The sequence below is a fragment of the Pogona vitticeps genome, chromosome 4, assembly GCF_051106095.1.
Source record: "Pogona vitticeps strain Pit_001003342236 chromosome 4, PviZW2.1, whole genome shotgun sequence".
Classification (NCBI taxonomy): Eukaryota; Metazoa; Chordata; class Lepidosauria; order Squamata; family Agamidae; genus Pogona; species Pogona vitticeps.
Window position 1 is genome coordinate 62,795,778 of NC_135786.1, and position 25,296 is coordinate 62,821,073.

Sequence of the window (25,296 nt, forward strand, 5' to 3'; positions counted from 1 at the left end):
GCCTCTTGCTGCTGCCGCTGCCGCCCAATTGCTTCTTCCAGAGCTCATGGCTTGTCCCCTCCAGTGGCGGAGGCAGCAGGAGGCAGAGGGGGAGGCAAACAAGAACTCTCTCGCGCTCAGGCACCTCTTCCTGCTGTCGCTGCCGGATCACCTCCTCCCACAATCTCCTTAGGGCAGGGGACAAGGCAGCGACCTGAGCTGGAGGTGAGCCCCGGCAGTCGGCAGTTGCACTGGAGGAGGTAATCGTGCGGGCTGCGGAGAAAGCAGCAGCAGCAGGAGGTGGAGGTGGAGGAGCAGTTGCCCACTAACTGCTCCTCTGCCTCCATCAAGGGTCAAAATTAGGGGGTAATTTTATACATTGGGAGGGTTGTATACACGGTAAAATACGGTAATTGAGACTCAGGGCCTGTCCAGACAGGAGAATTTGGAGAGGTCTGGTTTGTACTTAAAACCAGTGCACTCTATTTTAGCTCTCACTTGAGCCATCCTTCTGTTCATACTGGAGATGTTTATTCTCCAGTGAGAAGGGTTCACATGAGTCTCTTAATCATTGGATTATCCAAAAGTATGTTTACCTGCTTTACTGATGAGTAAGGAGGTAGCAGTGGGACAAACTCATGGCATTGGTACTGGTGTGAGGAGAAAACACTGGGGTGAAGGTTGGAAAGAGGGACGCGAGGTAAAACTCCCCCTTTCCCTTCTTTCTCCTCAGCCAGGGCTGTGCTGGGGCTACACTGTCCTGTGCAGTGCAACCCATGAAACTGACATCCTTTTTTCTTTTCTTTCTTTTTTTGCAAAAGAGCAATGCAACTACTTGCATCAACCCAGCATGGTATTAGAATTGTGCTAAGTCAGTTAGGAAAATAATAAAAAGAAGATGAAAGTAGAGGAGGGGGTTTCTCCACCTTCCCCTTTAATGTCACTATCAATCTATTATGTCAAAAGATTGTCACTTCTGACACTGCTCACAGATCCATTTGGGTGAACTAACCATGCTCACAGGCTACATAATGGGATAAAGAGGAGTGTGCTGATTTGAGCAAAACAAAACAAAACAAAGCCAGAAGCCCCTAGCCCTGTACCAGAGAGGAACAGGACAGCTCTTAAAGGGGCAGGATGTGTCAATCTAAGTAGAAACACATGTGGACAATGAAGTTTGGTTCAAACCAAATTGTACCGACAGCAGTCCAAATGCCAGTCTATATATCCACCTGGACAGGCCCAGAAGAAATGAACATCTGCTGACAATGGATAAGACAACTGAAGAAGACAACCCAATGCAATAAGGATGATAAGTCTTTCTACATCCATGTTAAGGTTGCTTCTATTCACTGAAGGCAGGTCACTGTATAAGATAAAATGTGCTTCATTAAATTCACAGACTGCTCTCAGAAAGTTTGCCTTTTTGAGTATATATTCCAGAAGCCCCAGTCAACAGTCGTTCTGTCTGAGGAATTCTGAGAGTGGTAAACCAAGAAAGTAACTTTCAGATTTTTTAAAAAGTGGAATTCTTAGATCTTTCCAATGGGTAAGGTGAGAATTGTAATTGTACTGTAAATAGTTTTTAAAATTAGGAGAACCCAGCCTTCGGTCTCTTGGGGCTTTCTCTCTTCACATTTCTCTCTTCTTCATAATGTTATTGCAGTGCATGAACGGACATTATAAACAGATGTCATAGCCATGACATTCTATATGTGGTGTAAAATGCAGCCCTGGTTTTGAATGACCATTGCCTGCAACAGTGTTCTTTGCCCATATTCATAATGAACTATGGCATATTTGTAAATGTCAAGCATAGATATTTCTAAGTACTGTAGAGACTCAAAATGCCACACTTAACACATCAAGAAATGTGTCTGTAGGACCTGCCTTTCACGCCATTATCTGAAAATTCAAATGGAATTTACATAATGTGGTCCTGACAGAGTAACAGAAACATCCATGGATTCATTTTGAGGAGGTGAGTACAAGGAAAATGAAAGATACTATGCAGCTTGCTAAGCAACATACAAATTCCTATGTAAGGTAGCAATGTCTATATTGCTTCGCAGCGGGACAGAACCATTAACTGCTCTGTCAGATATATCCAAGGCTTAGACAGAGCTAGTTACAGGTGAGAGTTGAGATGAATTAACTGCATAGGCAGCAAGAGATAAACAACTTCTGTTGGCGTATCATGTGTGAAAACAATGCGATTGTGGCAAACCACATTGCTCTGCCTGTTGCTTTCAGGATACACCAGTCCCACCATATGGCCAAGCATGCAACTGAAAATAACTGTTCTAATAACGGCACCCATATGACCACAGTAAACATCAAACACCAGCAAATTCACATGTAATCACAGAACTGTAGTTGGTGTTTTTGTTTTTTAAAAATTCTTTATCAGGCTCTCTGTAAGAAAAGGAATACTGTATTGGCATGGTCATGTCTTCCAGCCACCTTCCTTCTCAAAAGTCAAGAAATCCTCACACATGGATATGGTAGATTGCATGCAATATAAATGAATCTCATGTCTCCTACATGAGAGCTCCCAAGGTGTCAGCCCAATGACACACTGTTTGTGGACACCGTCAGCATAATTCAGAAACATCTACTGGCAATGCATAAGATAAATCATAATTCAGGTACAGATGGTACAAAACAGGGGAGATTATCCAACATGTCCCATGGCAGCTGCCTGCCTTCATGTCACTCTAATACAGTAATCCCCACATTGAGTGTGTTATAGTAATCCAAATGGGATGTAACTAAGGCAGGGGTGGGCAATTAATTTCTATAGGAGGCCACATGTAAAATCTGAACTGTATCGGGGGCTGAACCAACTTTACTTAAAAATAAAATGAAACAGTGATGTTATGATTGTTTTTATTTTAAATTTGTTGTTAATCTTCACAAATACTAAAGAAGTTTTTTTGCGGTATGTCAAAGATAAGCAACTGATCAACTTTAGACAAAAAGCTATAAATGTTTTTGATGTTCAACTTGTTCAGTGAGAGAAATCCAGTCTGTCTTGGGCTTGAACAAGTGCTTGAACACCGGACTGGAGCAATGACCTGTGGGCCGCATGTGGCCCTTGGGCCGCACTTTGCCCAGGTGTGAACTAAGGCATGTGTCACTGTAGCCAGTTGTTGTTGGGTTTTTCCCCCCCATTTGAATATTTCCTGGATGAATGCAAATTTTGTATTTTCATTCTTTAAATTTTCCTTAATGGGTACATAGCATGTTGAGAAATGACAGAGTTAGTGTCTACTTTTAAGTGCACTTTCATCAAAAGTTTGAGAATGAAATTCTCCAAGACATCAATACTAATAGAACAAGATACTACCAGGGCAGATGAGATGGAAAGAAACTGTTTCCAGGGAAGATAATTTTAACAGAGCACTTTCTTAAACAAGTTAATTCAGCTCATTTTTGAATTACTTTCCAAACCAAGGCTTTCCGAAGCCTGTCTGGTTCCTGATGCACTGTGGTGGCACTCTATAGCTTTGCCACAACCTTACACTCATTCTGAAAACTGGTGCTTATTTTCTTTTTTCCCACAACTGAGGTACTGACACAGATAGCTCCGAAACAGCTCATGGGTGTGGGATTAAGGCCATCCCCACTGCCAGAATGTTTTAATAGATTTCCATACAAACCTGCCTGTTCACTGTATCCATCGGCTAGGAAGAACTTGATCTGGGCCTACCTGTCCTCTGAAGCAATTTGGCTGGAGTGCGGAATATGAGACTAGAGATGTGGGTATACGAATATCCCCCCCCCCACAGGTGTAGATAACAATGGAGTAGCCACTCCTCACAGAAGGTGGGATGGCGAACTTCTCTCCCAGGTCAAAGAGTGGCTAATCCATCACGAGCTCCAGAGTGATAGGAAGGGACCGGAGAGCTTGCGGCAGCAGCAGAATCGTGAGTGGTTGGTCTGGCCCCAGGGGGTCAGACACTCGTTATCTGCACCTGTGGGGGGATATTCGTATATGAATGCAAATTCCCCCATCTCTAAATATGACCTTTTTGGGTTGTAGTATCCATATTGTAGAACTCCTTCCCTCACAAATTTAAGTTATATTGCTCAATTATGTACTTTCAGAAGTAAGAAAATGTTCTTCGGATATATTTTAAAAAGTAATTGCTCCTATTCTGTGAGACATCTGTTTGGAATGTACATTTTATGGTGTAAGGTTCATTAGAGACATCTTATTGAAACCCCCCAAACTCCAACGTAAGATTTTTTTTTTATGAAAACAAGTGTTTTAAAGGGAATCCTTCCTCATGTCATCATAACGTTGTTGATCTCTTAACGGAGATGGGTAGAAAAAGAAAATAAAGGGGAATCCATTCTTGAGTGGGTGGAAAAAAGCTAGCCAGGCAGACAGATATATGGGGAAATCTGGCACATATCATACTGCTGACGACACTGGGTAGATTGGGTTGGCCTGACCGCAAAGTTCATCAACAGTGCACAGAAAGGTTTCTCCCTTTACCTTCTTCTGTTTGCAGAAAAACAGGAAGAGGGAGGGAGAATCTGTGAACTCACAGCTCTTTAACGCTTGTTTTCACTCCTGGGCCTAGAAGTGCTAATCCACCCACAGATCCCTGAGAGCGTGGGGATAAGTAACAAAGTGAACCTAAACACCTGCACTGAAGTGGTTCCACAGTGAACACCATTTACGTCAGAGGGAAAGCAGACCCAATGTGTGCAAGATCTGTTCTGCATTTTTCCAGAACCCAGAAGAACACAAACCAAAACCAAGTGCAAGACAATGGTTCAAGAAGTGAAACATACCCAAAGAAACAGGGTATCTCTGATCACTATGGAATTTGGGATCAGAACCAAAAGCAAGTACACAAGGCCCTTCACTGACAATATCTATTCCTGGTTTCCCTCCAAGCATTCTCTTTCAGCAATTTAAATTGTGGGTGGAAGAGCATTTTTAGTTGATGTTAGTGTCAGATAACTGGAAGTCAGAACACAGGAAGCAGCCTTATCATAGGTTCATCTCATTCAGTATTATCACCAATGGCAGTGGGTCTCCAAGATTTCAGGCAAGAATCTTTCTTATCCCGCCTTGAAACACCAAAAAATGAACAATTTAAAGCAGATACTCTATTGTTCAGCTACGGAACCTGAACTCCCAGCAAAGCTGGTCCTCAAGGACTAAGTGCCTAATCACTAGGTTATTGTGGAAGCTTACTTTTGCTTCATCTGTTGCAAAACATCCATAGCTCTCCTGCTAGGTTCTAGTCTATCTTTTACCCAATCTTGATATATTTAAGATTACAGGGCCTTCATAGCTATCCTTTGTGTAATTCATCTTCTTTCACCAATTGCCAAAGGCTTATGAGGCTTTTTTCTCCCCCCGCCCCCCCCAAAAAAGCAGAGACAACCTAAGAAAGAGTGGCTCCAGTTAGGGAGCCAAACATGGGGATAAGCTGGTTCCCACTGACACTTACTGTACATTGTGTGGTCACCAGGAAGAGACGTGAACCAGCCAGTCTGCAAGGCAGAACAAACTGCAGGACAAATCCACATGTACTCACTCCCTAAGATAATATAAAGTAGTGCCTTCATAGGTCTGATGATGACTTTTTCTCCTCATGTCCTATTGCCTGTTTTTAGAGCAGATTGGTTCTCTTTTGCTTTGCCATTGTTTTTTGCAGTAATTTTAAGGGTTCTTTAAGGCTTCTGAAATGCCAGGTTCAGGAAGTAAAAAACCAATGACCTAAAAGAGGTTTTCCTTTCATGTAAAACAAAAGGAGCAATACATGAAAAATATGAATGTGAATTGAAAGAAACACAAAACTTTTTGCCATGCATATTCCTAATAATGTCAGTACTTATCAATTTTAAACATATATTTAAAATTATATATTTTTATTTAATTAAATATTTAATAAAATGTATTAAAAATAAATCAAAGAATATATATTCTTTGGTCATTTCTGTGCCATATGTGATCTTGAACCATGACTGGAATGGATGGAGAAAACTAGGGAGCCTCCCTGAAGGGATAAAAAAGGTAAAGGTTCCCCTTGACAGTTTTTGTCCAGTCGTGTTCGACTCTAGGGGGCGGTGCTCATCCCCGTTTCCAAGCCATAGAGCCAGCGTTTTGTCCAAAGACAATCTTCCATGGTCGCATGGCCAGTGCGACTTAGAAACAGAATGCTGTTACCTTCCCACTGAGGTGGTCCCTATTAATCTACTTGCATTTGCATGCTTTCGAACCGCTAGGTTGGCAGGAGCTGGGACAAGCAACGGGCGCTCACTCCGTCGTGTGGATTTGATCTTACGACTGCTTGATCTTCTGACCCTGCAGCACAAGCTTCTGCGGTTTAGCCCGCAGCAGCACCCATGTCCCTGAAGGGATACCATGGTATAAAAAACTGCAAAGATATCTAGAAAATGTAACAGGGCCACAAGCCCCTTGTCATCCCACCCCCTACAATACTTGTCAGCCAAGGTCATTTTTGTGCCATATGTGATCTTGAATCATGACTGGAATGGATGGAGAAAACTAGTTGGAAACTAAGAGAGTCTGAAGCTGGTCAGCAAACATTGACTAAAAGATCTTGCCAAAGAAGGTGACATTTGCCATTAACATGGAGCTATTGATTTTTATATATATACATTTATATATATGAATGTATTTTGCAAAATGTAGCAGTTAGGTTTGTCAAAGGGCCTGAGTTTCTGATCATATGACACCTATTGCAACCCTAGGCTGAGCTGGTTCTTTAAAAGTTTCTAAGCCAAAGCCAAAAATATTGCTTTTATTGTATACAGCCCTGTGGGTCAGAGTCTCATTCAAAACAACTGCAGCAGGTAACCAGTCCACTCCAGCGTCATTATTTCACCAATATCCTTGAGAAAACTATAAATACAAAGTGTGTATCTAGAAACACAATGTGCAGCAAGGGTTTGTTTAGGGTTTTAAAAGTTCACTTTGGTTCATTTTAAAATGTGTTTTACTGGGTTTGAAATCTTTTAAGTCCTCCTTGGAATATTATTGAAGGAGAGTATAGAAATGTAAGATAAATAAGTACATAAATCAAGATAAAAGCATTACGCATGTGTGTGAATATTTATAGGGATAAATCGTACTGGATTTATTCAAAATAGCTCAAGAGAAGAAAGCCTTTGATTCAGTGGATCAAACTGGAAGAACCATAAAGTTCAGCTGCCACTGGAGTTCAAATTTTGGCTCCAGATTTAGCAAAGTAAAGCAAGTTTCCTTTGACAGCAGAAACAGAATCTGAGCCAGAACCTCTTTTTATGAGAACAGTTGGTTAAACTATCTCACATCCAGATAGTAGCTTCCTGTGTTTTTATACTAGGTATTTCCTTAGCAGACTAGAAAGCTGAGAACTATACAAAGCAAGCATCTAATAAAAGCAGATTATTATTTTGTGGTTGATGCCATGACCTGATATCTCAAGAATCAAATTTTACACCTGGCAATCGTCCTAACGTCATCACTGCTTTGCAGTGCAGAAGGGTGCAAAGGGGCAAGATATAAGCATGGAATGAAGTTGTGATTGTTATTGGAACACATGTATTGGTGCACAATAAACCTGCATCCAAGGCTGTCATCTGTTTGCAGTTTGCTTATAGCCTAACCACCCAGAGTGGTCCTGGCTGCCAGATGGGCAGTATATAAATCAAATGAATAAATAATAAATAAAATAAATAACATATCACAATATCACTCATGCATCTGTGGCATCACCACAACATGAGGTGGGATCAGGCAGTGAGAGACTAACAGTGAGGGGTCATCTGGACAGGAGGATTACAACAGTCCTCCACAACAGGTGGCATTGGACTGCCCTCTGGTAGTCTCATGTCTGGAGGGCACTGATACCCACTTGCTATTCAACCATTAAAAAACATGGTCGCCCAGCAAGGACTGGGAGGATTGAATCAGCTGACTGACGTCTCACCTGGTGCTGGGAACCACTTTTAGGCTGTGCCGAAGCCGTTCCACTGTAACCAATTCAAGCTGTGGTCTTGCAATCACACTTGCAATTTTGTGTATCACCAATAATTCCTATATATATTATAACCTTCTGCCTGCTTATAATTCTCTATAATAAAGTTCTATTGCATACAGGTGGTGTGTCATTGGTGGGCTAGGGAGAAAGCACAAGACAGTCTTGCCTGGATCTGCAAACAAAGCCATGGGTAGGGGACTCCAACTAGTACAGGGTGGATTCCTCTGTCTCCTTCCACGGACTGGATAACATCAGGGGTTGTGGGCCTAATGATGCTGGCATCATCATTTATGCCAGCTTCAGAGCCTAGAAAGCACCACAAGAGGAAGATATTGCAATAAATTATTTCAGCTCCTGCCAGTTCTGTTGGCATGAGGAAGAATAATATGAAATCGTGAAGGAAAAACAATAAAAGCAATACTAACAGTTGCCAGTTGCAGTAGTAAAAAGTGTCTTCATGCTACTTGATCACATAAATCCCTTTGGATAATTATCTATTGTGTCAGAGATCTGACCACTCAACACTGCCCACCCCTCACCATATGCACAGTCATTTCCTTAGCCTTCAGTGCAACTGCAGCTGCACAGCAGAGCACAGCACAAAAGACTGAGACAAAGTCAGCATAGTGCTTTTGTTACAAAAGCTCTTCACCCTCCAGCCCCCCCCCTCTACATGGTGTATGTGTGGGTGGGGGTGGGATGCATACAGAGCATCCATAAAGAGCCATCTAGCATTGTGGCCCCAGTGAACATCCACTGAGCAATCCTCCTTTCTGCCCACACAAAACAAACTAAGCAGAATCACAGTGAAGCCAAAGAAATCAAACACAACAGGAGTCCTTGTTTTATATGCTTGGTCACCAGCTTAATGTTGTTTTCCGTAGCTGCCAGAGTCCCATACACCGGCTGCCTTCTCCTGAATTTCAGCTGCTGAATTTGGCTTCTATGTGTCAGCTGGTGCGAAATCAGCCTGCAGGGCTCCATGTCAGCCCTGAAGAGGCAGGTGCCTGCAGAACAAAGGTTGCAGCAGCACAAATGAAGGCCTTGGTAAAATCTCGAAACTATATATCAGATGGAAAAGGGAAGGGCAAAAGAACCATGTGATTTGGATCTGTTTGATTGTTCCTTGCCTCAGAACCTTAAAAAAGCTGGTTTTTACAGCTTTTTTTACATTTTTACAGGAATGACCAGCAAATACAGGCAAGGATGGATTTCTAGAGCTCTTCTCATTCACACATGCATGGCAAACACACTCCCAGATGCTCTCGCCACAATACAAGTCCCACCTGCACCCCAAAACATAACATTATAATAGCTCTAATAAGGAGGAAGACTCTTGCTGGAGGTTTTTGTCCTGATGCAGTCAATGTGCACAATGAGTTCTGCAAATGAATCAGCACCAGAAAGTTAAAATAGGGTCTGTTTGTTCTCCATTTCTAGCCATGGAGCAGAAAATGTATCACAAACAAACAAGTGGTTAGAGAATGACAGGTTACCCACCTGTAATTGTAGTTCTTCAAGTGGACCTTTGTGATTCACACTCTGGGTGATCCGCCCCTGCGCGGAGCCTCATCGGAAAGTTTTAGAGCTTCTGCGGTAGCAAAAAACACATTAAAATAAGGCCCCTCCCCCTGTGTGTTGCCGGAGGAAGCTGGAAGAAATGGATGTGGTAGCCATTGCGGATGATAGACAGTACCCAGGCATCTGTAGTGATGGATTCCCAGACAGGTAGGTGTTTCCAGAGGGCAGGATGGGTGGAGTGATGTGCAATCTCAGTCATGGGAGCCTCAAACGTGATGTTTGGGCTTGCAGTCATTGTGCCTAGTAATGGGTTGTTGGCGGGGTTTATTTCTTTGATTTCTGAAATAGGGTGTATAAGATGTTGCCCTCCCAGGCCCCGAAATGAAGACGCAAGACAGTGATATGGATTAAAATACGGGCCACACTTTATTAATTCAATTCTGATTATAGATATCATTATTATCATAAAATGAGGGGGCCTGCAGTAGTTCAGAGAAAGAAACGCAGGGCATCCACAATACCCTAATCAGCCAATGGGCGAGTCCCAGACCCCAGGTTCCAGCTGTCTTGACAACATCAGGAACCCAGGCAGCCTATATTAAACACCCGAGACCTCAAGCCATCTTTATTTGATGACTGTCGGTCCGAAAGTGGCCCAGCGCATCTCCCGCCGCCGGCCCTGTAATCGCACGATCCGCAGAGCCTGTAGGTCTGATGCGCTGTTGGCTTAGCATAATTATCAAAGGGACACACTGAGACAACCAGTTTTTTCCCCGCACTACCCGCCAGTGTGACCGAGAATACCAACAATTAAATGCCAACAACCCTTCACCAGTGTGGGATAGCGAAAAATCCCTCCATCCATTAGCCATTCAGGATAGAGGTCAAAAATTCCTATCCGGCCCCATAAGGTGACCCAAAAGCACACTAGAAAGAGGGCGGGTGAGTGGGTGCCCGAAAGAGAAAGAGAATGATTTGTGGCTAACGTTTTGCTTAAGTAAACTCTAGCCGCTGCCACCCTTAACACGTGGCCTGGGCTGTCTTGCGACTTCTCGGTGCCACGGAGGGCAACAGCCAGATGCGCAGTTCAAGGGTGTTCGTCCATCCTGCATCCGAAAACTTTGCTTTGGAGGATCACATTGGAATTTTTGATATGAGTTGTATGGACTTCTCCATTGTTGGGGGTGTTGTTGGCAAGATGGATAAACTCCCCAACATATAGCTGCTGATATTTTCTTTTGCACATTTTCCAAAATATCAGTTTCAGCAGTAAAGAGGCCTGCCCCATTGAATGGAAGGTCTTTGATATGTGTGCAGGCATCCTCAGCCAGGCCAGCTGTCCTTAGCCAAGAGAAACATCATAAGGCTACTGAAGTGGTACTGAATTTTCAATACTGAAAATTGCTTGACTGTCCTGGGTCTTTTAGATGCCAGGAACTTAGCAGGTTGGAGTTGATGTGGGTCACAGTGATATGGCTGTTTTGACACAATGGCTGTCGAGATTGAGGCCTGCCATGAGAAGGTATGGCAGAACTGGATAGAGCAACTGGCTGGTTGGCGGTTGAGGTTTGTCTGGCCAAGCACTGGTTGGGCCAAATGGTAACCTGGTGAGAGTGCTGAACACGGGTCTGAACCATGCATGATGAAACAGATGGCTACAGGGACTGTTGGGGTCGATGTCTTTGGGGAGGTCATGGTGGACGATCAGATGTTACCAAATAAGGTATAGTCTCTAGTTGTTGTTTGGAGTTGACCCTGTCAGGTGAAGCAACTATGGATGGGTTGCTCGAAAGAACAGAGTGTTGAGGACTGGGAGGAGATGTTAATCAATTGACTCTGTCATCCCATTCCAGTGATTGGGAGCAGGGTTGATGAGAGGGGATTCTGTCATCATCAGAAGGCGAACCAAAAGAAATTTATTTGGCAGTTTGTTGAGGCTGCTGAGAAATGACTGCAGCTTTAGATTTACGCTGTTTAGGTCTTTTTGGCAGAGAAAGCTCCGGAACCAAAGAGGCATTGGTGGACATTTGACGTTTAGGGGAGGGCTTCGATACTGAGGATTTTGGTATTGAGCATTTCAGTTTATGGGTTTTTGAAGTTTTAGACGAAGTGGAAGGAGCGTCGGAGTGGGATGGTGTGGTCGATGGACATTGTTTTGAGGCTTCAGAAAGAGCCTTCTCCATTGCTTTGGTTTGTGAGGTGGCCTTACAAGGAGATTGGGCCATTTTGGTTGGTTGAAGGGATTGTTCTGAAAGATGGAGTTTTAATCTGGATAAGCGAGAACGGAGGACTCCACATTTGAAGTTCTTACAATGCTGGCAGGAGGACGTCTGGTGTGCCTCTCCCAAGCAAAAAAGACAGTTGGCGTGGCCATCAGAGAGTGGTATTTTGTTACCCAAAGGGGCCATGAATAGGAGAAAATAATTTGAGGAGAAAAAACTATGATGGGGGGGTGCTGCAGCTGGAGGCTGAGCGAAGTAGAAAAGAAAAAATCTCTGATGATAATGAATTTGATCTAAAAGTTTAAAGGAAAAAAGATTGCTAACAGGAAGGAATCAAGAATAAACTATCTTCCTCTTTTACTCACAGAAGCAGAACTATGAGGCTCACAACGTGGCAGTTGAAAGAAACTGAAAGGGGAGCCTTGGTGCCAAGGTACTTATACGAGGGGGGAGGGGGCCTTATCCTAACTTTTTTTTGCTACTGCAGAAGCTCTAGAACTTTCTGATGAGGCTCTGTGCAGGCGTGGATCACCCAGGGTGTGATTCACAGAGGCCATGAAGAAGAACTATTGTGGGTAAACACTGCCCACTATTGTGGGCTCTCGCAATTTCATTGACATAACAAATGGATAGGCCGTGCTCAAATAAGCACTAGTATTTATCCTTTAACAGAACAACTGTTCTCATCAAAACAGTTGTTATTATATTTGCTCACCACCTTCAAATGAATATACACTTTTTTCCTTTTTCCCTCTAAAACTGAGAGGCTAAATATTCTGTCCATCAGCAATCCATGAAGCTGTACAATATATGTTTCTACTACTGATTGCTATGGAGAATATGCCATAGCTCACCGTGATACTATAGCTATATTACTTATTGTAGTAGAACAACAAAAAACATAAATAAAATATACTCAAAAGGAATCAGACCAATAGATCTCTTTTACAGCTTCTTACCCTACTTCATTGGTTCCCAGTTTCAAAAATTGTAACACTTTTTCCTAAGCTTTATATCCACACATTTCAAATATCAGTAATCCTCCCTGCTTCCCCCACTTGCCTGGCAGAGTCAGTAGACTTTTCACAGTGATCCCTACTCATGCCTATTCAAGTTATGTGGTACTTTCGGTTGTCCACTGTTGCAGCTGCCTAAGTCTACAATTACAGTAGACATCCATCCCTCCATCCATACCATGCTGATAGTGCTGTGTCTTTAATATACCACTCATTGATTGGAATCTTGTTGCATGCAATAGCAAGTTGCAATAGAGTAGGCCCACTAAATCAGTAGTCAACTCTGTGAGTCAACTCTTCAGTGAGTTCAATTGATTCAAATAACCTCATCCATGACTTACTTAGCAGCCCTCTATGAATCATCGGAACTTGCTGAGCAGTTGGCTCACCAAATCCTCATTGATTCAATGGGCCTACTCTAGTGTGATTTTCTATATTGTACAACAGGATTTTGGTCAATTAGACTGTACAGTATCATCTTTGAAACCAGCCAGCGTACTAGCAAGGTACAGTAATCTATAGGGCACTATACAGCTGGTGATATTAAGCTGGAGCATTCCCTGGGTACATGAGGAAAAGTTTAAATTCTTTAAGGCTTCAGGACTACAAGACATTGTAAAAGCAGGGTAAGATAAGCAGCAGTGAAACTTACCTGAAAGGCTTCACAGACCTGCTCCACACTCAGTGTATCTTTGATGAATTCAATGCATAGCTAAAACAGAAAATATTGAGAATGAGACCACGCAGCTCAGAAAGTTACTTTTAAAAAGGAAAATAAATGGACATCCATTACTTCTTAAATACCAGGTCTTTCCTATTGTTAGTGGCCACAATTACATTGGTTAATTATGCTGGCATGGTGTAAATTGTAGTAGCAAATTGTCACTAGTTACTTGTTTGTCTATAAAACAAGTACTGTATATACACTATACATATATACTCTTTGCCTCTGGCTCACCTCCCTAACTTATTGAGCTATCTATCCAGCTGTCTATTTACAAAACTACAAAAGACAAAACCAAAGAATACTTCCCTTGTCATTTAGGATTGGTAATAGATTGGCATAAATCCTGAACAATTCCTGTCAAAATGAATCTAAAAATGTTTCAGTTTGTTCAAGCATAGAAGTAACTTCTGGAATAACTTTAGAAAGTGGCAAGGAAAATTACTGATTATATCTAAAAATAAGATTGTCACTACTTCTCACATTAAACTTAATTGTACGTTTGTAACTGTTACATTTCTCTTTACCTTAATGGGCAACTACATTACTTGTACCTAGCTATTCCTACACTTTGTGAGAATGAAGGAGAAGGGTTCCAAAATGGAAACACTAGTCAATGCCCTTTTTTGGGGGTTGTGCATGTGCAAAATCTGCAGGAGTTCTAGACCCGCCATATCTCCAGACTGAAATGGGAGAATCCAGTTGCAGCCTTGAGATCACATCTCCGAAATTGACCCCTGTTCCAGTTTGATCTTCAGTGAGATTTTCTAAACAAGGGTGCTACTAACTGTGGCTATATATGAAGTATTGCCTGAGGCAAACAAGACCAGTAGTTCACACATTGTTTTAGACAGAAGTGATGCAAACAGCAAGTGCTTTCTATGCCTCACAAAAGCCGTATCCCAGCTGCCATCCATAAACAATGGTAGCAGCCAATGTCTTTTGCTTTTGTCTCTAGAGAGAAGTACACCATTCTATTTAAAGTGTGTGGTTCACTAGGCCAGACTTTAGGCTGATCTTGGCAAGGGAAGTGGAAGCTCTTTTGGTCAGTGGCTGGGAAAATTATGGTTTTGGATTGCCACTCGCACCCAACATAGTCACTGACTGTGATGGCTCAGGAATTTTGGGAGCTACAGTCTAAGTATGTAATATTTCCAAGAACATCTGAACAAATAGGGGGTAAATAGGCCCAAATGGTATTTTGATTTTATACCAGAAGTGAAATCATAGAAGTCACAGAGATAAACAGCAGCTAATAAACATGTTTTAGGTCACGCAGGTGGCAGAAAACAGACACTTTGTTTAATCAGCCATAGTTTGTTACCACAATATATGTTATTTTGCTTACCACAGGGTAAATTCCCAACAGGATTCTAGCCATAAGGACTATGAGGAAGCAACATCATGCAAATTTTATGTCTCCTGACAACTTGGAAATCTATTTCTCTGCCTTTGCACACAGAGATCCCAAAGTTTAATAGTGAAACACAAGTGGCAGTCTACCTTACAGATTTGTATCCATGGCTGGAATCCCTCACCTTTATTTCAGCAGCTGTAGCTACATGGTAACTCACATTCTGAAAACTCTTCCATAGCAATTACTTCCCATCAGCAAATAATGAACTGCTGTAATTCATCTCAATAATTTAAAAACTAAATTGTTCCACTGAGTATTGTGTGGTTCATTCATTTCCCTTTTTTCAGTACTTTTGAGAGGGGAAAGGCTTTAGCTTGATAACAGAATACCAGAATATCATACAAGTTGAAAAATTCCTGACAAAACACTTCAAATTCTTTCTGCAAGTAACTTTTAAAATAAGTAGAAAACTTTACTCTTCATACCAATAAAATAACTTTGTTCTTAACATGCAACTTTACTATTCCCTCATCCTCAAAACAAAAATTGTTACAGGTAAGTGTACTGCATTTCTTATTTCAAAGCTCTGCGAATGGAATAAGGTGGATCAGAAGTTCAGGTGAAGCCCACCACGCAAGTGATAAACATTAATGATTAAAACACCCTAGGTATGATATAAACCATCACAGGAGCAATAGCAATTTAAACCTCCTTACTAGGCATCCTTCAGTCTCGAAAGACTATGGTAACGTGCTCTGTATGGAGGACGTGGAACAGCGTCTAGTGTGGCTGAGGAGGCCAATTCGAGAGTTACAATCTCTTCCACACTGAATACAAATCCAATCTGTACCCTGTCCAGCTCCCTGGTTTTGCTTCCTTTGTGACTTCCTCTTTGCCTCGGCCTGCTGGACAAGGGTCTCTTCAAATTGGGAGAGGCCGTGATGTACCGCCTGCCTCCAGGCTGAACGATCAGATGTCAGAGTTTCCCATCTGTTGAGGTCTATTCCTAAGGCCTTCAGATCCTGCTTGCAGATATCCTTGTATCGCAGCTGTGGTCTCCCCCTGGGGCGATTTCCCTGCACTAATTCTCCATATAGGAGATCCTTTGGAATCCGACCATCAGCCATTCTCAGAACGTGCCCAAGCCAGCGTAGACGTCGCTGTTTCAGTAATGTATGCATGCTGAAAATTCCAGCTCGTTCTAGGACTACTCTATTTGGAACTCTGTCCTGCCAGGTGATACCAAAAATCCGTCGGAGGCAACGCATATGGAAGGTATTCAGCTTCCTCTCCTGCCGGGCACAAAGTGTCCAGGACTCACTGCAGTACAGGAGTGTGCTCAGGACACAGGCTCTATAGACCTGGATCTTGGTATGTGTTGTCAGTTTCTTATTGAGCCATACTCTCTTTGTGAGTCTAGAGAACATGGTAGCTGCTTTCCCAATGCGTTTATCCAGCTCGACATCTAAAGAGAGGGTGTCAGAGATGGTTGAGCCAAGGTACACAAAGTCATGAACAACCTCCAATTCTTGTGTGGAGATGGTAATAGAGGGAGGTGAGTCCACACCCTGGCCCATGACTTGTGTTTTCTTCAGGCTGATTGTTAGTCCAAAGTCTTGGCAGGCCTTGCTGAAACGATTCATGAGTTGTTGGAGGTCTTCAGCAGAGTGGGCAACAATGGCTGCATCGTCTGCAAAGAGGAAGTCCCGCATGCATTTCAGTTGGACTTTGGTCTTCGCTCTCAATCTAGAGAGATTAAAGAGTTTTCCATCTGATCTAGTCCGGAGATAGACACCTTCTGTTGCAGTTCCAAAGGCATGCTTCAGCATGAAAGCAAAAAAGATCCCAAAAAGTGTTGGTGCGAGGACACAGCCCTGTTTCACTCCGCTTCGGATGTCAAAGGGATCTGATGTTGAGCCGTCAAAAACTACAGTGCCTTTCATTCCATCGTGGAAGGACCTGATGATGTTAAGGAGACGAGGTGGACATCCAATCTTGGGAAGTATTTTGAAAAGGCCATCCCTGCTAACCAAGTCAAATGCTTTTGTAAGGTCTATGAAGGCCACTAAGAGTGGCTGTTGTTGTTCCCTGCATTTCTCCTGCAACTGTCGGAGGGAGAATACCATGTCAGTGGTGGATCTATTAGCTCGAAATCCACACTGTGATTCTGGATAGACTCTGTCTGCAAGCACCTGGAGCCTCTTCAGCACAACACGGGCAAGCAGCTTCCCTACAACGCTAAGAAGAGAGATACCACGGTAGTTATTGCAGTCACCCCTGTCACCTTTGTTCTTGTACAATGTGACAATGTTTGCATCCTTCATGTCCTGTGGTACCTCCTTAACAGTGATCAATATGTATGAGTAAACAGATGCTAGAACAGAGATTCAGAGCCTTTGGTCAGTAAGCAAAGCTGACAGGAGGCAAATAATGTAAAAGACAAAGAGGAATGATTTGTCTATCTGACAAAAGAAAAAAAAAGGCCACTCTGTCTGTAAACCATCCACTCACGTAAAAAAAATCCCACTCTTGCGTTTGCAGCTTGAAAGTGATTTGCAAGTGCTAATGAATTAAGTCACATATGACATTCTGCTAAATGTCACTTCTATTTTCTGATCGCCAGATGCAAGCTACTCAGTCTCACACACCTACACCAGAGTTACATGTTAGCAACAGGAGGGACCTGGCAAAAGGGCAAATGTCCATGGTTTTAAAGGAAAACCAACATCATTTTTTTTAAATCATTTTTGAACAAAGTAGATATTTATCATTAATCTGTATTATTATAAATATCATTTTGGGCAATTTTGAGACGTGAAGATACACAATTTCACTGGAAGTTCTTAGACTGTTTTAGTGTAAATGTTTGGCACTAAACAGAGACCTTTTGCCTGCAAGATGTTTCTTCTGACAATTTAAGGAGTGGCTGGATGCCACCTCAGGTTATGATTCTGCCTCAAGCTTGAGTGGTGTTAAATACATGTTGCCTCCTAACTAAATTACACAGACACACACCATTCTAAGCCTCCCCAGCACCTTTCAGAGTTGGTTAATGATTAAATACTGCAAAATAGAAAAACAGGCTGTTCTACAAAAGCAGTACCACAACATTAATTCCATCTGAGGTGGAAGTATATATATGATTTCTCCTAATATTCCACCGCATCTGCATGTTACCACTATATTTACTCACCCATCAATTATGGGCAAGGTGACCAGAGAGACTGGCAGTGCTGCATTGTAATAGGAGGTCTACATAGTCATCTTGATCATCAAGCTTTGCTCTGAGAACAGACATCTCACAATGAGACACTATGTTTATTGGGCTTTCCAGAGATCTGCCTCAGACACTTTCCGCTGTGGCATTCACAGCTAGCTGGGCTTCCTGTAGGGCCTAGTCAGGCCTTGCTCTGAGGTGTCTTTCCTCAGAGTTAGGCATAAGGTCTGGATAGTGGCAGCAGCTCAGCTATAGCAATAGTTAACCCTCCCAGTAGTGCAGTGGTCACCAACCTTGGGTCTCCCTGTGTTCTTGGACTACAACTCCCAGAAGCCTTCACCACCACCTCTGCTGGCCAAGATTTCTGGGAGTTGAAGTCCAAGAACATCTGGAGGCCCAAGGTTGGGGACCACTGCAGTAGTGGATGGAAATATATGATCTGCCAATGGAGGAAAGAATTTCACCCAGTTGCATAACTGTTCAGGCCCTGCATAAATGTTAAGGAAAAACCCAGAGGAAGGGGCTTCTAACAGGGTCTGCAAAAAGGTGGAGTTATTATAATAGCCAGGATGGAAATGTTTGTAAATGCATACTCCTAAAAAGCACAGCACTCCAAATCTCCAGTCTGATACTGAAGAGCAGGTAGCAGTATTTCTAGACTGGCATCTGAGGAGCATGAAATATTTATATTGTTAATTAATTAATTAATGCATTTTTATGCTGCCTTTTGTCAGCAACGGGACTCAAGGCAATTCTGTCTTCTGACCACCAGGTGAATGCCACTCAGTTTCACACACCTACACCAGAGTTAAATATTAGTTCAGGAGGAACCTGGGGAAAGGGCAAGTGTCCAAGAGTGCCTTGAAGCTTTATTCCCCTTTCTTTGTATTTTGTTTGTATTTTCACTGCAGAGAGGCACACCAATCGAAGTGAATTGCCCAAGGCCAAAGGAGAACCAAGGCTGGAGGACATTTTGCTGGTCTGCTAGCAGAGGGAGTGACAGGCTCCGAGCACAATTCTGGAGCAAGGCATATTGTCATGCACTTTCTTGCCTTCTGGGTAATGTTGTCAAAACTCTATACAGAATTTCCTTTGACCTTCTACTGTGAGTTGCCGTATCTGTTTTCAGAGCTATAATTAGTTTCCACACAATGATAAGAATGCCAGTGGGAGAAATAAGTGCAAATGGATTTGTGGACGATGTAGGATACCTCCCCTCCCACCGCCCCGCATTATAGCCAAGGGGGTGGCTCATTTCAGAGATAGTCCAATTCATTGTGACATAGAATCCAAAAATAGCCTTTGTTGAATCACAGACTAAAAGAACCATGATGCTTCATACTTTCAGTGCAAGTGAAAAAAAGCATGATTTTTGCCACAAATTTTCCTTGTCATCTTCCCACCTATTCCTGTTTTAGCTAATGAACTAGACTGCCAAGCAAGGCTAAATAGATATTTTTCTCAACAGGACTCTCCGGAAGTTTAATGCTAAATAGTAAGAAACTGGTGTCAGATGAGGCAATATGGAATAAATGACACAGTGAAACATGCTAAAGTTCTTTACACTGTCTCTATGCCATATATTCTAGTTACATCCTCCCTGGACTTTAAGAGTAATCCAGAAGTTACACAGTGAATGTGTAGTGACGAACCGATAAGAGAGTAGATGTTTTAACTGTTCTTTCCCACACTTTCCCCGTTCATTCCATTGACCCAAGTAGTTCCAGATTCATGTTTCATCTCTGCAAGAAGCCTCAGACTTTGTTCTCTGTTTGTATATACTGTAACACCAGAATGTTTGCACTTTTCACTTTTTTTTGGTCTAATCTCTTCTAATTTGCACAATCCATTCTCATCCGATATTTGCAGTACAGGAGTGGGCAACTCATGGCCTTCCAGATGTTGCCAGACACCAACTACAATCAGTTCTAACTGGTGTAGCCGTTGTGAGGGATGAAGGAGCGGCAGGCTAACATTTGGAAGTCTACAGCCTTCTTACTCCTTCTCTGGTGTTCATAGCCACAGGAAGTGTTTGGCAAGGAACAATAAAGGAGTATCAGAATGAGAGAAGAAATATAGATAATCAGTAACAAACAGTAGAGACAGGCAGAGTATATATAGATTGGTCTTTTTTTAAAAAAAAGAATAAATGCAAGGTCCTGAAGACTGAAAATCTGGCTCCAAATCTACCGATTACTCTTAACTCCCTGGTTTCCCTTGGACATGTTTCTTTCTCTCAGCTACAGCTGTGCTACTTGTCAAATGGCAGAAGCACTAACATTACCAAATGGAAGGTTATGAAGATTATGAAATATATGGGATGGTGGAAAAAAATGGGACAGAAATTATTGAACAATAACACTGGAGTCCATCTACGTGGAAAACAGATGTCTTAAAAGAAAACACATCTGCTTTGTATTTTGAACAGGTACCATTAAACCATACAAAGATAAGCTGTATTTAGCTCCTGTGAGGACACTGCCAGAACACCACATTGTCATTCAATTTATTCCACAAATAAACATGTTATCTGTACACAGAGTCTGAGCTTCTGCTTCATTAGAGAATGCTCAGAAAACAGAAACGTCTTGCAGACCTTCTAGGCACAGCCATAAAAATTGCTCTCTAGTTTCAGGAAAAGGAACATGTAGCGGCTTGCCTTGCCTTGTATTCACACTCCATGCCATCACTGTGGCTGCTACTTCCAGCTTTCTCTGAAGCTCACCCTGTATACTGCATCCTGGGATGCAAACAGCCTTCCCAGAAAGTCCATCCTAAATTTCACTGTTAGGGAGTGAAACAAGGAGGCATCTGCAACCAAAGCAGACTAAACAGCCACATTTTAATTCTAATGCATGGCTATCATCAGCATCAAAAGACCTAATGACATTAATCATTTCCTTTTTACATTACAACACTATGTTTAGAATCTGGCAGGTCTGGCTTTGTTTGTTTGTTTGTTTTGTTTTTTTAGAGCCCAATTAAGAGGGAGCCAGTCATATTTTACCTTCCGGAGAACAGTTTACTAGAAGCAGCAGTGACTTTGCACAATTAAAACTAGAGGGCCAGCTGTGCCCATTCCTGGAGAGATCTGGCCATAGTGACACATGCCAGATGGATTACGGTAACATGGTCTATGTGTGGCTACTTCTGGAAAGTATCCAGAAACTTCAGCAGGTGCAAAACATGTCACCTTGATTGCTCACTGGGGCTGGTCACGTAAACCCCCAGTTACAGCAGCTCCAATGGCTGCCCATTTGTTCGAGAGCACAATTCAAAGTGCTGGCTCTAACCTATAAAGCCCTAAATGGTTTTGGTCCAAGCTGTCTCCATTTATGAACCTACCTGGGTGTTAAGAACATCAAGGGAAGCCTTTCTCTTGGTTCCACCACCTTTACAATACACAGGAGAGGCCCTTTTCTGTTGCTATACCCAAACATTGGAACTCCCTCCCAACAAAAGGCTAGGCTGGCCTCATCTTTACTATCCTTCCGCAAGCAGGCAAAGACCTTTCTCTTCAGCCAGGCTTCCCCTTAATGACTAGCTGCCTGAATGGGGTTCTTCAACAGATTCTTGTGCTTTACAGCTTTGAATATGTTTTTCATGTTGCTTTTGTCTACCATCTTTTAGTGTGGTATTTGTTTGATCCCTTTTAGTAATCGTATACATTTTGTTTTTAGTTTTAAATATTGCATTTTAATGATGCAAGTTGTCTTGGGTCCTTCTTAAAGAGAAAGGCGAGGTGGAACTATTTTGGGTGGACAGAGGGAGAGAGGGAGGGAGGGATGGACAGATGGACCTTTTATTTGTGCAAAACAAGAGCTACTAGAAGCTGGAGAAAACATAATATTCTATTATTTCTGCCTCCTAGAGGGTCCTGAAACCAAAGACCTGGCATTTGTATAAACAGACTTACACAGCATAGGGACGGTGCTAGTAACAGTAAAAGAGTGCTTTAAAGTACTCAAAGTTCTTCATAGACATTATCTAAACCCAATAAATTAAAAACTTCCAAAGGAGGTAGCTGTGGTCGTCTATTGGAGCAAATGAAAAGATATGTCAAATAACTGGAGCTTAAAGATAAAACAATGTGGATATGTCTATAAAGAAGCTAGTGACTGTTCCATCCTCAATACAGCAAAAGTTAAGGCCAAAGAATCCCTGGTGTTTCCCAATATAGAGGTTTCCTCCCCTTTTAAGTTTCAAAATCAGTAAATAAGAAGTCTGTTTTAGGGAATCTTAACCCAAAACCATGGTGAGTTGTGCAAACATATAGGACAAAGGTCTCAGAAACAGGAAGCGGCCAGATTGCCATGGTAGCCTTGCATAAACTTAATTGCTTTTAGGACATAGAATAGAGATTCACAAGAAAGAATTTACAGTTCCATGTGTTGCATCACCCTACTTGATGAACAGATCACATTAGTGTTGTCTTCCCAAAGCATGTGGTACTTCATGGTGGTTTCTCCTGATACTCAGCTGACCATCAGTCACACCAGGCCACACTTGGCTTATGCCAAATGGTGTGACTGCATTTATCCCTGACGACCTGTGTTACTGATTCATCTCTCTATCGCTATCTGTCCGTCTCTCTTTTCACATATGCACATACACAGAAAGAGAGAGAGAATAAATGAATTCAACCTTAACCTTTTTTTGTGATGCTCAGAGCAGGACAAAGACAATTCATTTTGTTCATATGAGGTAAGACATGGTTCTTTCCCAACTCCACCACTAACCTCATTACAGCACTGCTGTGAAGAGCCTGGTGGCACCGTGGTTAAACTGCAGTACTGCAATGAAGACTTGGCTTACAACTGAGTTTGATCCTGATGATCTCAGGTAGCTGGCTAGAGGCTGACTCAGCTTTCCATCCTTCCAAGGTTGGTGAACTAAGTACCCAGCTCATTGGTGGGGGACAATGTGTATCTTAAAGTGCCCTGCAGCATTCTATGTATCAGTAAACTAACTGATAACTTTATTCCTTTGTTCTTAAGGGCACTCAGCATACAGTACGTTTCGGGCAAAGCTAAGCAAGAAGGAGGCCAAATGAACTGGATAGCGTGCCCATCCTCACAATCCAAGTGTATTCTATTGTTCTATGATGATGGGAAGGACAGATCCTGAAGCTGAGGCTCCAATACTCTGGCCATCTCATGAGAAGAGAAGACTCCCTGGAAAAGACCCTGATGTTGGGGAGGTGTGAAAACAAGAGGAGAAGGGGACATCAAAGGAGGAGATAGCTGGACAGTGTAATCAAAGCTACCAGCATGAATTTGACCACACTCCGGGAGGCAGTGGAAGACAGGAGGGCCTGGCATGCTTTGATCCATTGAGTCACAAAGAGTCAGACATGACTTAACAACTAAACAACATGATGATGGGTGCTAAGGCAGAAATGGGAGAACTGTGGGTGGCTTAACATTGTTGGACTGCAATTCCCTGCTGCCCTCACCAGCATAATCAATGATAAGGACCACTGAGAGTTTTACTCCAACAAACATCTTGAAGACTGCACTTCGCTTGTTCATGTGTTAAGAGCTGCAACAGTCAAGTATGGGCATAATCCAGGCCCCCAAGGCTATAATTCTTAACCATTCCGAACATCCCTCTAGTTTCCACTCCAAGAGCAGGGATAGTTTGGCCATTGATCTCATCAGGCTGTGTGTGTTCTGCCAGTGTGAATATTTATTTCATACTGAAATATGTAGAGCCTGTTTATGTATTTATAAGTATCACTCCCCTTTGATTTTTCATTTATCTATGCTAGCCACCTTTATTATTGTCAAGCAAGTGTAACTCAGAACTTTTTGTGATCAAGAACATGGTCTCATACACTCAGAGGAAGGCATATTGGTACTACAGCTTCCAAGATTGCTGCCTGAGGAATGGTGGGAGCTATAGTCCAAAGCATCAATCTATGCCCCTCTATTTACAATCAATCAAACAAAAACAGCAAAATATAGGTGTGTTCAGCAAAACTGAAAAGCTGCAGTGCAAGCCATGGTACAGTTTAGAAACATTTCATAGCATGGAATGTTACTTTTCCAGACTTCAGTTCCCAGAATCCCACAGCCAGTGTGCTCAAAGAACTGCTGGTTAACTCAGCAGTTTAGGTATCTGGCTGCAGAGCCAGAGATTGTGAGTTCACTTCTCCACTGTGCCTCCTTAACAGGGATTGGACTCAATGATCGGTCGAATTCCTTCCAGAACTGCTCTGCAGTTCTAAGATGATGCTGATAATGAAAGTTTGCACACTCTGGTTATGAGGTTCTTCAGGTGGTATCATGGTGCATATGAGGGAAGAGGCCTGTTACAAATCTATATCGAAATTGAAATCTCTCCAAATGAGACTGTAATGTGGGGTCTGGCTCTGTATGCAGAATCAGCCCTTACCTCTCCGTGCAACCTCTGCTGCTTGCTGAGAGAGGGCCCCGCTTCTCCTTTGCACAGCAGCAACAGGATATTTGATTAGTAGGAACATTTGCTGACCTGCTTGTGTCCGCTTGGAAGAGGAGCTCAGAGAAACCGCTGCTGCTGGAACTCTTCCATCTTGCTCAGGGATTTGTGGATTTTGCACCTCATGAAAGATCAGCTCCTCCACTCCTGTGTCATGCTACTCAAAGGCAACCTTGTGACATGCAAAAGTACATTGCCAAAACAGAACATTAGACATGCAGAAACTGAGGAAGGAAGGAGAGGAATTTGCAAATCTTCAACCCTTCCTGTTTCTTCAGCATCTTCATGACAGACAGGCTGTCATGGTAGCAGAAGGAAACTGCAAGAAAGTGCAGCACCCAAAATAGAATCAGTGCTGAGATTCTAAGGAAATTAGACATCAGTGAAGACAAGAGCTGATGACAACTCGAAAACAGACACTTCATTTAGCTGAACCATGACCATCATCCCACCCTGAACATACCAGTTTTGTCAGATTTTTAAAACTAAGCAGAGCCAGGTTGATTACTACTTAGAGGTAATAATACCAAGGATTTCCAGGTAATGCTAGGAAATAATTCCACAGAGTTGGCAATATTGGGCTAGATGGACCAATAGGGCAGCTTCTCTCCTTTCTCCCATTTTCCAGGAAGTTGGGGGCTGCCCAAAGCCTTCCTGATAAAGGAGCAGCTGTTCCCTTATCCTGGGCAGCTGGGTAGGCACTCATGCAGGAGCTCAATCCCCAAAGACTCACTCAGAAGTACACCAGGTTCAAGGATCCTGACTGACAGCTGCCCTCAGACTTTCCTT

The 25,296-nt window shown here is 42.6% G+C and overlaps 1 protein-coding gene across 3 annotated transcripts in view; it reads right to left on the reverse strand.

The window, feature by feature from the left end:
- Positions 1–25,296, reverse strand: part of BTBD19 (BTB domain containing 19) — a 64,935-nt gene that overhangs the window by 5,186 nt on the left and 34,453 nt on the right. For all 3 annotated transcript variants that reach the window (XM_078392843.1, XM_072997560.2, XM_020783335.3), the window contains exon 4: positions 13,403–13,462. In XM_078392843.1, the coding sequence (XP_078248969.1) occupies positions 13,403–13,462 (60 nt within the window). The remainder of the gene's footprint in view (positions 1–13,402; positions 13,463–25,296) is intronic.